The 16235-nt window shown below is 40.3% G+C and overlaps 1 protein-coding gene across 3 annotated transcripts in view; it reads left to right on the plus strand.

Moving 5' to 3' along the window:
* Positions 1-16235, plus strand: part of anos1 (anosmin 1) — a 208682-nt gene that overhangs the window by 181586 nt on the left and 10861 nt on the right. For all 3 annotated transcript variants that reach the window (XM_043692163.2, XM_043692162.2, XM_043692161.2), the window contains exons 8-9: positions 202-346; positions 8284-8433. In XM_043692163.2, the coding sequence (XP_043548098.1) occupies positions 202-346; positions 8284-8433 (295 nt within the window). The remainder of the gene's footprint in view (positions 1-201; positions 347-8283; positions 8434-16235) is intronic.

Below are 16235 nucleotides of genomic sequence, written 5' to 3' on the forward strand. Positions count from 1 at the left end.
GTGTGCATCCACTTAACAATTTATGATGATTATATGCTATTTTATTTGGCAACAAAGGCTATATTTGGAGGGTGGTTCAATAAAACACAGGAGTTCTATTTTCAATGTCTATATTTGAATGTTTTGGAATGTGGAAAGCATAATTTGAATGTTTGTAATCAGACAATGTATGATATCAAGAGTGTTTTGTACTCCTTGCAGTCTCAAAATCATGTGGTCCTGGAAGGTCTCCAGCCTAACAGCAGCTATTTAATGGACCTGCAAGGTGTAACCTATTGGGGTCAAGTGCGACTAAAAGGTGCCAAGGTTTCTCTGTATTTTGGCACTCCTCGAGTACCCAACACAAGTAAGGGATCATTTTCTTTTCTGATTATGGCAGTGTTAATAGCTGTGGTAACTGTGCTAAAATAGCCAAGGATTGTGGTTTGACGCTCATTGCACTGAGGTCTTAATTTTAAAAAGTATGCTGAACCTGCACCTGGAATTCACGTCGGTGACATCATTGTTTGAAAGCTTGATGCAGCTATGTCATGTTCCACAATTTTAGCAGAGGCATCATCCCAGCTGAAATGATTGGGTCAAAACAAATGAGAAAGTCATTTTGTACTGACTCATAAAACATTTCACAAAGTACATTTTTAGTTTCTATCAACAAAGTATGTGAAATAAATTTGTCCTTATTGAGTGTCCTGTATAGTAGTGAATGACTCATCCATCAAACTGTCTTGCCCCATATCAGATCCACTGCAATTCATGTCATCAGTTCATTGTTCTTTTGTTTTGATAGCGGAAGATATCATGTAGTAGTGATTTGAGTATTCCTGAAAAAGGCACAACTTGTCCAAGTTTTTTGACTGGTCCTCATCAGGACAATTTGCATGAGTCAATTTGCATGAGTCAGCATTCATTCCTCATTTAAAATAAATGTTATTTTCCCTTTACTTTGGTATTTTTTGCAAATTATCTTGATGAGTGCAAGACGAAAAACTTGGACAAAATATATCTTCTTTCAACAGTACCCAGAGTCCTTGAAACCTCTATGTGTTACTCCACTTTGTATAATGTCCATGTAATTACATGGGACACCATCTTGACTGAACTGTACATTCAGATGGGAGCTGGAGGAATTACCCCATCACCTTATAGACAGGCTGATTAGCAGTGGAGTGGGAGAGCCGAAAGAAGAAGGATGTAGTAGGGAGAGATCGCAGACCGGGGACAGCAGCGAGATGGTGGTTGTGGATAGTGTGGGCAAGTGGTTTGCTGGACAAGTTCACAGAGCAGGCACTGAAGAGTATGTGGAGAGTGTTTGCAGGTTTCCTGGTTAGGCATAAAAGAAACACTCCTGGTTAACAAACAGTGCTATTAAAACACTCGCCTACGGATCAAAATACCCTTCCTCATATTCACTGAGATTCTCAAGACCCAGTAAAACTACACAATATTAGTCAAGCTTAAAAAGCATGTAAACATAAAGGGATGTGGCTTCCTTAAATGTGTCTAGTGACCAGGCCACCATTGCCAGTGAATTGGTCACCTTCCAAATCCACCTGCATGAAAACTGGCTCGATTCACTTTGGAGTTGGAATCGTAATTTTCCGCATTTTGATGTCGCACCTGCAGTTAAAAATACCTCATAGTATTTACAGCATTGTGCTGCCCATTCAACCAAACAGGTTTATGCTAACGTTTGTGCTCCATATGAACCTGCTGTCACCCTATTTCATGTAACTCAACCAATATATGCTTCTATTCTCTTCATGTACTTATCGAATTTCTCCTTAAATAAATTTATGTCATTTGCCTCAATTCCAATTCCTGATTATTAACACACTGATTGGGAGACTATGCAAGATTGCAATAATATTCCCAGCAAAATTCCAATTTCCCAGAGAACTGTGGATCTGCAATTCTGAGAGTCTCTGGTGGTCAATGGCTTGAAGATGGAATATATTACAGATGATGGAAGAACAGCATCTGTCCTCTTAATGACTGTCACAATGAAAAGTGCCCTTTTTATCTCTTCCTTCAAATCTTTGTCACTAGATTTCTTCTGGGAATTTTGTTGTCCTGTCTTCCTTCACTTTTGGTGCCATCCCCCATTATTTCAGTTTTTTTAAAAACATTTTTGTCTCTCCTTTTGTCTATATTCCTCTCATGTTTGTCCTGGCCTCAACAAGGGATGAGGAAGGCAGCAGAATTGGGAGTCAGTTTGGCAAAGGAAAGGAGCAGAAGTGATTTTGGGCTGGCATACAGGGAGAGGTATGAACCTCAGGGTTTGAGTAGACAGGCACAGAGAGGCTTTGCATTAGGCTGAGGGAGAAGTAGGATTGCAGTCAAATGAGTAGGTAGAGTGAGATTTCTGCACCTCTGTACATATTTTACCATTACTATCTCCAGTTTGCTGCCAGATTAGATGGAAACTTGTGAATAAAAACATTGTAAAGACTGACAAAAACAAAAACCTTCAATATTCATTCCTTTATGTCTTAAAACATGAGTGTCAAAATCTTTTACTTATGTATTTAATTGCGATAAACAGATATTGAATGACTTTGTAATCTTCTGCAAATGAGATCAGACAGTTAGCAAAAGTCAGATTTTTCAGACAAAATTACAATGGCATGACCTTTGACTCCAGCAACAATGAATTCTGTCCTCTCAATGTCTCACTGTACCAACTGGCTTCCCATATTTCCTACATGTTGTCACATTCCGCATCTTTTAAAGTTGGGAATACTTTTAGAGTAATAATTTATCATCCCAATTTCCAAATACTACTATTAGAATATAAGCAAATAGGTAAACAAGCAAGAAACCTGATTATAGTTCATTAAATGTAATGTAATTTTCAATACAGGCTACTGACTGACTGGGAAGTGCTGTATTCTTCGTTTTGTCATAAGAAGGGAGTAGAATTCTAAACCGAAGACAGTGACTTTTTTGTCCCACAACAAAGGTGATAGTTGTCAGATACAAAGAATTGACTTCATCTGGCTAATGAGCAGAACTTTTAGGAGTGAATACAATCAAAAAGTAACTATAACTAAAACAAATAAAGTACTCAAACATGGTCAAATTTACAAAAGCCTTTGACTTTAAGTTCAATAACTTACTCTGAGTCAACTTGCTAATCTATAAGGCACTAGGTAGTGCTTTTGAAAACATTTAATATCTGTGTAACATAAAGCAAAGTTGCCCCATTTTTCAGAAACAGATTGGAGATAAATTTAAACATCGAATTTGAGTTATTTGTATCTTGATTGATAGTGATGTTAAGCAAAATCTGAAATTCATGGAGCGAGCACATAAATTTCACTTAGTGGCCAAATGCACAGTTTAATGCTGTGTAAAGATGCATTTTATATTCACTATCCATGTTTTTGGACAGATTTAGTCAAAATTTCAACTTACACCACATATAAAATTTAAAGGCTGTTTTTTAAAATATTTGTGAGGCACGAAAGGACACAAATGCCTCCAAGTCTGTTTTACACAGAGCAGTGTAATATATACAATAGCAAGGGACTAAATGAAAGGAGGGAATGGGTGACCACCAGGCAATCCAGAAAGAACAGTCATATATGGTCCCACTCATTAACCAGTATTCCATTTTAGAAGCTGATGAAGGTGCTGGTACCTCAGAGGGATGCAAAGAGAGCTAGGCTTCTGGCACCACACATGGCTTGACTGAACTGGGAGGAGGAAGAGGAATAGTGAGAAGGGATTCTTTAGTCAGAGGAGCAGATAGGCATTTCTGTGGCCAAAGACACAACTCTAGGATGGTGTATTACCTTCCTGCTGCCACTGTCAGGCTTGTCATTGAAAGGCTGCAAGGGATTCTGAAAGGACAGGGTGATGAGTTAGATGTTGTGGTAGAGGTCGGTACAATGATATGGACAAAGTGAGGAGTGAGGTCTTGCATCAATAATTCAGGGAGCTAGGCAGTAGATTAAAAAGCTGGACCTCAATGTTTGTAATCTCTGAAATAGGAAAATAGGACAGCTGAATGTGTGGCTCAAGAGTTGGTGCAAGATTTTAGATTCCTGGATCATTGGAATCGTCTTTGGGGAAGGTGGGACATGTACAAATGGGATGGTCTGCACCTGAACCACACTGCCTCCAACATCCTTGCAGGTAAGTTTGCTACTGCTGTTGGGAGGAGTTTAAATTAGTCTGGTAATGGGAGGGGACAAATAATATCGATGAAACGGAGACACATCTGGCTATAGTAAAAGAAGCAAGTCAGACTGAATTCAGCTATGTTGATGTCAAGAGAGTAAGGCAAGGCTGGATTGTCTTTACTTTAATGCTAGAAGTGTAATAGGTAAGACTGATGAGTTAAAGGTGTGAATTGACATATGGAAGTATGATACTGTTGCCATCACTGAAACATGATTGAGGAAGGGGTTGGACTGGTAGCTCAGCATTCTGGGATATAGGATTTTTAGGTGAGACAGTGGAGCATGTAAAAAGGGTAGTTGTGCAGCACTATTAATTAAGGAGTCAATTACTACAATAAAGGGAGATGATACCTTGGAAGGGTCCTCAAACAAGGCTTTGAGGGTAGAATTTAGGAATGCTAAGGGGTAGCTACTTAACTAGGAGTTGAGACTCCAAACAGTCATCGGCAAATAAAGGAGCAAATATGTGGACAGTTCACAGAGGTGTGTAAGAGTAATAATTGGGTAATTATATTAGGGATTTCAACATTCCCAATATAAATTGCGATGGTCATCGTGTTAAGAGTTTAGAGGGGTGGATTTCTTAAAATGTATCTGGGGAATCATTTTGTATGAATAAGTATAGCACCCAACAAGGGATGGGGCAGTGCTGGATCTGGTTCTGGGGAAAGAAGCCAGACAAGTGTTCAGATGGCTTGCAAAAGAAGGCTTTGGATTGGGGGAAAGATGGATTTTATTAAAATGAGGCAGGATCTGGCCACAGTAGACTGGGAACAGCTCCTTGCAGGTACGTCTATAGTGGAACAATGAGGGGCATTTGAAAAGGAACTGGGGAGAGAGTACAGGTACAACATGTACCCTTCAGTGTGGAAAGCAATACGTTCAGAGAACCCTGAATGTCCTGACAATTTGTGACCGGATAAAGAAGAAGAGTAGGGCTTTTAACAAGTCCAAAGGGAGGATTTCAGCTGCAGCTCGAGAGGAATACTGGAGGTGCAGAAGGGAACTTAAGAAAGCAATTAGAAGAGCAATAAGGGGGCATGAAAAAATACTGGCAAACAGGATTAAGGAGAATCCGAAGATATCTTATAGGTACATTAAAGGGAAAAGGCTAACCAGGGAAAGAGTAGGGCCCATTAGGACAACCTGTGTGTGAAGCCGCAGGATATTGCGAGAGTGCTGAATGAATATTTCTTTTCAGTCTTCAGTCTAGTAAAGGAGAATGTAGATAAGGAATTCAGGAAAAGGGACTGTGAGGAACTACACAGTTTGACCTAGGAAATGGTCAAGGTATTGAAGGTTTTGTCAGACTTAAAAACAGGCAAATCCTCTGGTCCAGATGAATTGTATCCTAGGCTGCTTTGGGAGGCAAGGCAGGAAATTGCAGGGGCTCAGACCCAAGTTTCTAATTCTTGTCTGACTACGGGGTAAGTCCCAGAGGACTGGGGAGGGGGGTGGCTAATGTGGGTCTACTTTCCAAAAGGGCTAGTAGGGATGATCCAGGAAGTTACAGACCAGTGAGTCTCATGTCAGCGGTTAAGAAACAATTGGAGAAAATTCTGAAGGAGCGAATTAATAGCCACTTGGAAAGGCATATGTAAATTTGGGATAGTCAGCATGGCTTTGTCAGAGGGAGATCATGCTAACCAAATGGTTAGAATGTTTTGAAAATGTGATCAAGTGTGTGGAATGTGGAAAGTTCAGTTGATGTAGTTTATATGGATTTTAGCAAAGCCTTTGACCAGGTCCCACATGGGAGACTGACTGAGAAGGTTAAAGCACATGGAATGGAGGGAAACTTTGTGAAATGGATCAGAAACTGGTTTAGTAATAGGAGACAAAGAGTAGTGGTAGAAGGCAGTTTGAGTGACTGGAGGTCGGTGTCCACAAGGATCAATGCTGAGAACCTTACTTTTTTTGTTATATGCATAAATGATATAGATGAAAATGTGGGGGACATGTTAAGCAAATTTGCAGATGACACCAAGATTGGTAGAGTGGTTAATAGGAAAGAAGGTGGCAGTAGGTTACAGGAAGATATAAATGGGCTGGTCAGTTGGGCAGACCATAATAAGTGGGAGATGATGCACTTTGGAAGAAGAAACAAGATGAGGGAGTACTTAATGAATGGCGGGACACTGGGTTGTTTAGAGGAACAGAGGGATCTTTGGATAATTATTCATAGATCCCAGAAGTCGGCAGAATACGTGAATAGGATAGTTAAAAAGGCATATGAGACACTTGCTTTCATCAGTCGTGACATAGAGTATACAAGCAAGGAGGTAATGGAGTTGTGTACAGCATTGGTTAGGCCACAGCTGGAGTACCATGTGCATTAAACTATAGAGTCATAAAGTCATACAGCACAGAAACAGCCTCTTTGCTCCAAACAGTCCATGTTGACCCATTTGCGTGCGCTTGGCCTCTATCCCTCCAAACATTTCTTATGCAATTACTTATCCAAATGTGTTTTAAACGTTGTGACAGTAGCCACATCCACCACTTCTCTGAAAGCTCATTCCACACATGAACCACACTCTGTATAAAAAAGTTGTCCCTCATGTCTTTTCAAAGTATTTCTCCCCTCACCTTAAAAATAAGCCCTCCTGCAGTTCTGGTCACCTCACTACAGGAAGGATGTGATAACACTCGAGGAGTACCCCCAAGGAGGTTCACCAGGATGTTGCCTGGGATGGAGAAATTGAGCTATAAGGAGGGCTAGATAGACTTGGATTATTTTCTTTAAAGCAGAGAAGATTGGAGTGTACAAGGTTATGAGGGGTATGGACAAGGCAAATAGGGAGCAGCTGTTCCCCTTGGTTGAGGGGTCAATTGTAAGAGGCATAGTTTTAGGGGAAGGGACAGGAGATTCAGGGGAGACTTGGGGAAAATAAATGTTTTCACTCAGCAGGCAGTGTGAATCTGGAATGCACTGCCTGAGAAGGTAAAGGAGGCTGGAAGTCTTACAACCTTTAAAAAATATTTGGATGAGCACTTCGTATATCATAACATTCAAGGATATGGGATAAGTGCAGGAAATTAGGATTAGCGCAATCTTAGTGGTAGTTATATTGGTGTAGACTCGATGGGCCGAAGGGCCACTTCTTTGCTGTGTGGATATCAATAATTTGAGATCAAATGATTTAAGTGATTGCTGAATACAAACAAAATGGAACATAGATTGTAAACAACTAACTGACGTTTGCACTTTCTGCAACCTGATAATGCATGTTAATGGTGCACAGTGACACCAAAATGTAGTTATTTAATACTGCTTTGATTTGTTGTGACTCATATATCTTATGCCTCATCTCGACCAATGCCACTGAATTGAAAGACTAAGTTCACACCTCATCATCGAGTATCCAACCTAAGCTGCAACACTGGTGTAGTACACAAGGAGTGCTGCTTTGTGCTCCTTGAATGAAATGTTAAACTGAGATTTTGTTTAGCTGTTTCATTGGTTCGGGTGCAGTTAAATATTCCAAGGCACAGTGTAGTGAAGAGATATGAGTTCTCCCACTATCCTGGGCATTGTTCCTCCCTCAGGCAATCACCATTCCAAACTGATCATTCATCTCAATGCTGTTTGTGGAAATTTTTTGTGCAGCCACAATGGCTTTTGCCTACCTGACAAATCTCTGCACCTGCTGTACTTCACTCTGTGTGAAGTGCATGCCTTTATTTCAGATTCAGCTCAAGGTGTAGTTGTGCAGGGGGATTGAACACTCTGCCTGTGTGACGCATCAGTAATACTGCCTCTGGAGCTGCTCAGGGACAACAAAAATCTGTGTTGGCTCTTAATGTTCCGAAGACAGTGTCATTGCTTTGCTTGCATTAATCTGTTGATGCCATAGTTGAGCCTTTTGGTAAAAAACATTGCAATGTAAATAGTTTACTAATAGATTCATAGCATCAGTGGGTATGAACCAAGACAGCCATTTTCACAAATCCCCTTCTGCATAGAGATTGAAGTCATCTTAACTTGTCTAAAATATTGAACAGAACTTGCATTTGGATGGTGTAATCCATCAACTGCTGAAGACATGATGTGCTATTTGTCAGTAATTAGTTTAATGCTGGCATTATTTCTTCAAAGGATCATCTTCAGCAACAAAATCCAGACATGGTGTTGTCAACGCCCTCCCAACATCTCATGGGAAAAGAACTATGCGTCTCATTGATGTTGGGGCCCCTTTTTATCAGGACAATCAGCTTCAGGTTAAAGTTTACTGGAAGAAAATGGAAGGTATGTATTACTTTAAGATGCATATCTTCCAACTTTAAGTAACTCTAGACACTCAATATCACATTTTCTTCAGTGTAAGAAAGAAACTGTAAAATTTATCATCCACAGGAGAGAAGCATTAGGAAAACAAGGACTGTGGGAATAGATATTAATTTTGGATGATGTCTGGCAGTAATATTTGTTACAGCTAAAGGTGTATTTTCATCTGTTGATGATTTATTTTTCATAAGGCCCTGGTTTCTTATCTTTTATTGATTTCTATGCTCACCTTTTTGTGAATTGCAGTTGTACTATTCAATGGAAAAGCGTGGATGTCATACTGGGTTAACAACACTTATTCTTAGCAGTGCCAGCATGATGGGTCAAATGGCCTTCTTCTGCATCGTAATAATTCTGTGATTCCTCCTCCTCCCAAGACCGGGGTTTGAATCCAGCTAGAGTGATAGGATAAACGTTTTCTTCCTTTTCTCCTAGGATTAAAGGTCTGACATGACATGAATTTGCAAAGCTTCATTGGAGGGCTAAGCACTCAAAATTACACCACCTTGCATTTATATAGCACCTTTAACATAGTAAACTGTCCTAGATTGCTTCACAGGAGCATTATAAAGTCGCCTAAAGAGTTATTGAAACAGGTGACCAAAGGAACATTGAAGGAGTAAATTCCAAAGGACATCTTAAAGGCGAGAAGTTGATTAGAAAGTGGATTTAGTCAGTTGGCTATATAGAGCACTAAACAAAGATAACAATGATTAAATGATGGTGGTTGTCTTGGGAAAAGGAGAGGTAGTACTGGTCAATGAGGAACTATTATGAAACTAAGATCATTTTAATTCTTCAATTGATTAAAAGGAGCCTCATTTGACACTGAGCCCATAGAATTCCTTTCCAGAGAGGTTTTGATACTCCAATTGGAAATTGAGGAGGAAACATGTTTCATAAAAAGTTTTTAAAAATGCTTAATTAATATCATAATTGTCATACTGACTTTGCGTTGCTTTGTCCTGTATGCTAATTGTGAGATCATTATTGTGGCAGTAATTTAAATTAAGTAACAAACTTTCTTGTTTCCAACCCTCTTAGCTGGAAAAATGCCTTTCTGAGCAGATGGGACTAAAGTAGCTGTTTAATCAGCACTTGTTCAAAATAGGATTGATTTAACTAGGAATGACAAAGATGATCAACTTGAATGTAATATCATAACTAAGACTAATACTGAAATTATTTATAATATCATTTAAATTCCCAAAATTAGGTTGCAACCTTTATTTGCTCCTTTATATCTCAATTATGTAATATGCACTGTCTAGAAATAAATGTATATTTTGTAAGGGATTCAGTAAAATATCTTAAGTTATGCATTGTTAAAATTTCCCAGAATCTGTGTGACATTATGAAAGGCCATTCTGCTCCTCAGGGAAGGAACTTCAAAACTTTCAAATGAAAAGTTGATAAATGTTTGAAATAGAAGATGAGAGAGGGAGAGACAGAAGGACACTGTGAAACATTTTGGATTGCTCTTTGAAGATGCTGGCAGGGCAGAATGGTTCTTTCACTTACTACTCAATGATATCTTTGTGGCTTGAAGAAACTGGCGAGTATTATTGTGTTATCTGTTAATATCTGTTTATCTGAGATGCTTCAGCTTTCCCTGAGCTTTAGAACACCGAAAAAGCACAAAGGCATTGTGAGTGAAGTTCCAAGATTCCATTGAAGGAGATTGGACAGACCTTATTTTGTCACATTTAAAAATACATCACAACAGTGAATGAAAAATATTTTGCAGTTAACCAGTTTATTGGTACACACCATCAAAAGGGTTCCTCGAAATTTATCTTTATGACAGAAAAGGCTAATCTTCTCTGCCTGTTGCTGGGGTTGTGGAGTATCACTGGATTAGTAATCCAGAACCCCAGGGTACTGCGTGGGGGACATGGGTTTAAATTCCATTATAGCAGATGGTAGAATTTGAATTCAATCAAAAAGAAACCAGTGTAAAAAGCTAGTCTAATGGCAATTATCTAACCATTATCAATTGTTGTAAAAACCCATTTGTTTCACTAATACTCTTTGGGGAAGGAAATCTGCCACCCTCACACCTTGCCCTAGTCTGGCCTACATGTGACTCCAGACCCACAGCAAGTGGTTAACTATATTTATCATCTGGGCAATTAGGAATGGGCAACAAACACTTGGCCATGACCTTCACATCTCATTTCTTGTGGAATGGAAGGAACACTGTACTTCATTGGCATCATTTCCAACAGCTGTAGCAAGAATCTGTGCAAACTAACATCCCAAAGGTAATTGGTGCAGTGTCCCACACAGACAGAATGCCTTAATGGCCTGTTTAAAGGGAGAAAGTTGATTCCACATTGAATTGCTTAGCTAATAATTCAGTAGCAGGTACAGACCATAATCAAATTCCATTTCCAAATCCCATTCCAGAAAGTAGTGTTAGAAGAATGCCACTGGCCATTCTTTTGTTTTAATTTATTTGTGGGATATATTGCTGGCAAGGTCAGCATTTATTGTCCATCCACCTTCCCCTTGGAAAGAGGCTGGTGAGCTACCTTTTTAAACAGCTTTTACAGGAATTTTGATTTAGCAACAATGAAGCAATAATGATAAAGTTCCAAGTCAAGATGATGTGCGGTTTGGAGGGGAAATTGAAGAGGGGTGGTGTTCCCATGTATTTGCTGCCCTTATAAAGGGCATAGGTTTTAAAGGCTCCAGTTGAAAAATGCTATTGAAAGAGCTTTGGCAAGTTGTTGCTGTGCATCTTGTAGATGACATACCCCACTGTACTAAGCACCCGTGGTGGATGGATGCCTAACAAGTGTCACTTGACCTGGACAGAGTTCGGTAACTTGCATGGTGTTGAAGCCTCAGTCAACCAGACAAGTCAGTAGTATTCCTTGCTCTGACTTACTCTCACAATCACAGTAATATTTCTGGTCAAATGTAACCCTGAAGATGTTGACAGTGAGGGATCCAGTGATGGTAATGCTGTTGAATGTCAAGGGATAATTGGCTTCTCCCTTGTTGGAGAAGATCATTGCCTGATACTTGTATGCTGCAAATGTTACTTGCCACAATCAGCCGCAACCTAAGTGTTGCCCAGGAGCTATTGCAATCAGACATAGAGAGCTTCACTGAGAGGTTACTAATGGGATTCTGCACTGTGCAATCATCAGCTAATATCTTCACTTTGGATTGTATGATGGAGGGTAGGAAGTTGATGAATTAGCTGAGGAGGGTAGGTCTAGGAGAAACTCTTGCAGCGATATCGTGGGGAGAAAAATTTGGTTTCAGCATCCACAACCATCCTCCTCTGTGCTACTCCAACCTGTGGAGAATTCTCTAATTGCTATTGACTTCAATTTACCAAGGGCTTCTTGATATCACAGTCAGTCAAACATTGCTTTGGATATCAAGAGCAATCACTCTCACCTTACCTTCAGAATAAATGTAGAGGGCAATTTTAGTAAACCTGAGTTACACCAAGGAACTAGAAGTGTTTGGGTGATTCTTTGTGTCATTTATCTAAGGCCATGTAGAATAATCAGATTGTCATAGACACTTTCATAAAAATAATATAGTACAGGTTTTGTGGGCTTCATTGACTCAGGAAACCTACTAATCTTATTGTGTTTGAGTTTTCCAGTGAAGTTACAATGATGAAGTGGGAGCTGTTGGGATGAAAATTCCAGCAATGTGGATCCATACATTTCCTTATATAGTATAAGCAGGCATCCAGAGGGCCGGTGCAAATAATCACTGGGTTATGAATAGCTCGACTTGTATGTTCAGCTCTTGTTAAGTACGGAAAGACAGTGGAGAAGGCTTGCAATCCAGGCCAATGATGCGGGAACATGGGTAGTCACATTTGAAATCAGTAAAATTAAAGAGTTGGCCTGATTGTGACCATGTAACCATTGTTAATTGATGTGAAGCCCATCCCCTAATATCCTTTATGTAAGGAAATCTGCTGTCTTTATCTGATCTGACATACATGTGACTCTAGATCCTCTGAGCAATTAGAGATGGTTAATAAATAACAGCCAATGACACCCACATCACAATGAATAAGTTTTTAAAATATCTTCTTGGTTGCTCAGTTATACCTTAACTGAGAGATTCAGTCACATGTCATGAAGGATAGCAGAAGAAAACAATTATATTAACATGGGTACCTTCCCCATTGGAAACATAAGTTTCCCCATGGACTCACTTTATTGTGAGTTGGATATCCTACACATCATAACTGCTGCTATTACTTCATCATCATGTCCATTAGTAAAAGTTATAGCATCGCCTTGTCCACCTACATAGAGATTAATGGATAGTAGAGACAATATAAAGAATTAAAACAGCTTCAAACACAAAAACATTTTTTTTAGCCATTACCTGAACACCACGGTATGGTTAGAGGCTGATAATAAATCTTTCTTTGCTCTCACCTGCAGCTGTGTATCCATCTCACGAATTTGTCCACATCTTAAAAAAAAAAGCAGACAGCTTTCAAGAATTTTTTAATGATATTTTGATTCTCATGATAATGACTAAAATCATCTTTTTCCTCACTATTAATAGAGGCATAGAAATAATGAAAGGTTCAGGTATAAATCTTTGTGTGTATGAGTTAATTAGTAGCTGTTGTGGTATTTATCAGTACATTTTTGAGGTTAGCAGATAGATTCTGAGAAAATATTACAACTGGTCTATATTTTCTACAAATACTTGTAAATTTCAGCCAAACAAGACTTGATTAGTCTTTTGTGCCCAAGAAGATGTTAAAAAATCTTTGCTAACCCTGTTAGCTTAATCTCTTGATCAACCACGTAACCATATCATTGCTGACAGTGAGCACTAGTTTACTGGGGGAATGGAAAGATGGCAACTTTGAGTGTAGAGTCTTTAAGCAGGACTTCTCTTTTTGTGTCAGGATCCCAAAGTTGGGGTCAAAAGCAATTTCCCACACAATACCATGTTGGGATATGGTAACCCAACATTGATTTTTGATTGAATTGACAAATTAATGACTGATATTGCATCCAATTAAGGTGAGGTGTCAAAATTGGAGGGTCAGTAGAACATAGAACATAGAAGAATACAGCGCAGTACAGGCCCTTCGGCCCTCGATGTTGCGCCGATCCAAGCCCACCTAACCTACACTAGCCCACTATCCTCCATATGCCTATCCAATGCCTGCTTAAATGCCCATAATGAAGGAGAGTCCACCACTGCTCCTGGCAGGGCATTCCATGAACTCACGACTCGCTGAGTAAAGAACCTACCCCTAACATCTGTCCTATACCTAACCCCCTTAATTTAAAGCTATGCCCCCTTGTAATGGCTGACTCCATACGTGGAAAAAGATTCTCACTGTCGACCTTATCTAAACCCCTAATCATCTTGTACACCTCTATCAAGTCACCCCTAAACCTTCTTTTCTCCAATGAAAACAACCCCAAGTGCCTCAGCCTTTCCTCATACGATCTTTCTACCATACCAGGCAACATCCTGGTAAACCTCCTCTGCACCGTTCCAGTGCCTCCACATCCTTCCTATAGTATGGCGACCAAACCTGCACACAATACTCCAGATGCGGACACACCAGAGTCTTATACAACTGCAACATGACCTCAGTACTCCGGAACTCAATTCCTCTACCAATAAAAGCCAGTACGCCATATGCCTTCTTCACCGCACTATTTACCTGGGTGGCAACTTTCAGAGATCTGTGTACATGGACACCAAGATCCCTCTGCTCATCCACACTACCAAGTATCCGTCCATTAGCCCAGTACCCCATCTTTTTATTACTCTTACCAAAGTGAATCACCTCACACTTAGCTACATTGAACTCCATTTGCCACCTTTCTGCCCAGTTCTGCAGCTTATCTATATCCCGCTGTAACCTGCCACATCCTTCCTCACTGTCTACAACTCCTCCGACTTTCGTATCATCCGCAAACTTGCTCACCCAACCTTCTAACCCCTCCTCCAGGTCATTTATAAAAATGACAAACAGCAATGGTCCCAAAACAGATCCTTGCGGAACACCGCTAGTGACGGCACTCCAAGATGAACCTTTGCCATCAACTACTACCCTCTGTCTTCTTCCAGCCAGCCAACTCCTAATCCAAACCACCAACTCACCCTCAATGCCATACCTCCGTATTTTTTGCAGTAGTCTACCATGGGGAACCTTATCAAACGCCTTACTAAAATCCATATACACCACATCTACCGCTTTCCCCTCGTCCACCTCCTTAGTCACCTTCTCAAAGAATTCAATAAGGTTTGTGAGGCACGACCTGCCCTTCACAAAACCATGCTGACTATCCTTGATCACATTATTCCTATCCAGATGTTCATAAATCCTATCCCTTACAATTCTCTCTAAGATTTTGCCCACAACAGAAGTGAGACTCACCGGCCTATAGTTACTAGGGTTATCCCTACTCTCCTTGAACAAGGGAACCACATTTGCTAGCCTCCAATCTTCTGGCACTACTCCTGTAGACAACGAGGACATAAAAATCAAGGCCAATGGCTCTGCAATCTCCTCCCTTGCTTCCCAGAGAATCCTAGGATAAATGCCATCAGGCCCAGGGGACTTATCTATTTTCACCCTTTCCAGAATTTCCAACACCTCTTCTCTACATACCTCAAAGCCATCCATTCTACTTAATTGTGACTCAGTACTCACATTGACAACAATGTCCTGTTCCTGATTGAAAACTGACGAAAAGTATTCATTCAATGTCTCCCCAATCTCTTCCGCCTCCACACGCAACTTCCCACTGCTATCCTTGACTGGACCTATTCCTACTCTAGTCATTCTTTTATTCCTGACATACCTATAGAAAGCCTTAGGGTTTTCCCTAATCCTACCAACTAAGGACCTTTCATGTCCCCTCCTTGCTGCTCTTAGCTCTCTCTTCAGGTCCTTCCTGGCTACCTTACAACTCTCAATCACCCCAATTGAACCTTCACGCCTCATCTTTACATAGGCCGCCCTCTTCCATTTAACAAGGGATTCCAATTCCTTATTAAACCACGGCTCCCTCACACGACCCTTTCCTCCCTGCCTGACTTATCAAGGACACTCAATAGTTGCTCCTTGAACAAGCTCCACATATCAATTACACCCTTGCCTTGAAGCTTACTTTTCCAAGCCACACATCCTAAGTCATGCCTCACCGCATCATAATTTCCCTGCCCCCAGCTATAACTCTTGCCCTGTAGTGCACACTTATCCCTCTCCATCACTAGAATAAAAGTCACCGAATTGTGGTCACTGTCCCCAAAGTGCTCACCTACCTCTAATTCTAACACCTGGCCTGGTTCATTACCCAGAACCAAATCCAGTATGGCCTCACCTCTTGTTGGCCTATCTACATATTGTGTCAGGAAACCCTCCTGCACACATTGGACAAACACTGACCCATCTAACGAACTTGAGCTACAGCTTTCCCAATCAATATCAGTATTTTTAAAAAAATTTTTTTTAATTAAAAATTACGCTCAGCAGGTCTGGCGGCACCTGTGGAGAGAAATCAGAGTTGATGGTTCAGTCGAGTGACCCTTCCTCAGTTGACTGGTGGATGTCAGAGGTTTCTGCCATTATTCCAGAGGTTTCTGCCATAATTCCAGAAAACTGTCTACCCAAATGGAAGAACATGCTTAGTGGAAACCCAGGACTTTCCAAAATGAAATTGTGTAAGAATCAATGGGAGAACTGTCCTTGAGCCATTGGTGTTTTGCTAACTCCTATCTGAATAGTTCTAACA

This window comes from Chiloscyllium plagiosum, unplaced genomic scaffold, assembly GCF_037043375.1.
Source record: "Chiloscyllium plagiosum isolate Xiang-an unplaced genomic scaffold, Cpla_swu_hap1 HiC_scaffold_6, whole genome shotgun sequence".
Lineage (NCBI taxonomy): Eukaryota > Metazoa > Chordata > Chondrichthyes > Orectolobiformes > Hemiscylliidae > Chiloscyllium > Chiloscyllium plagiosum.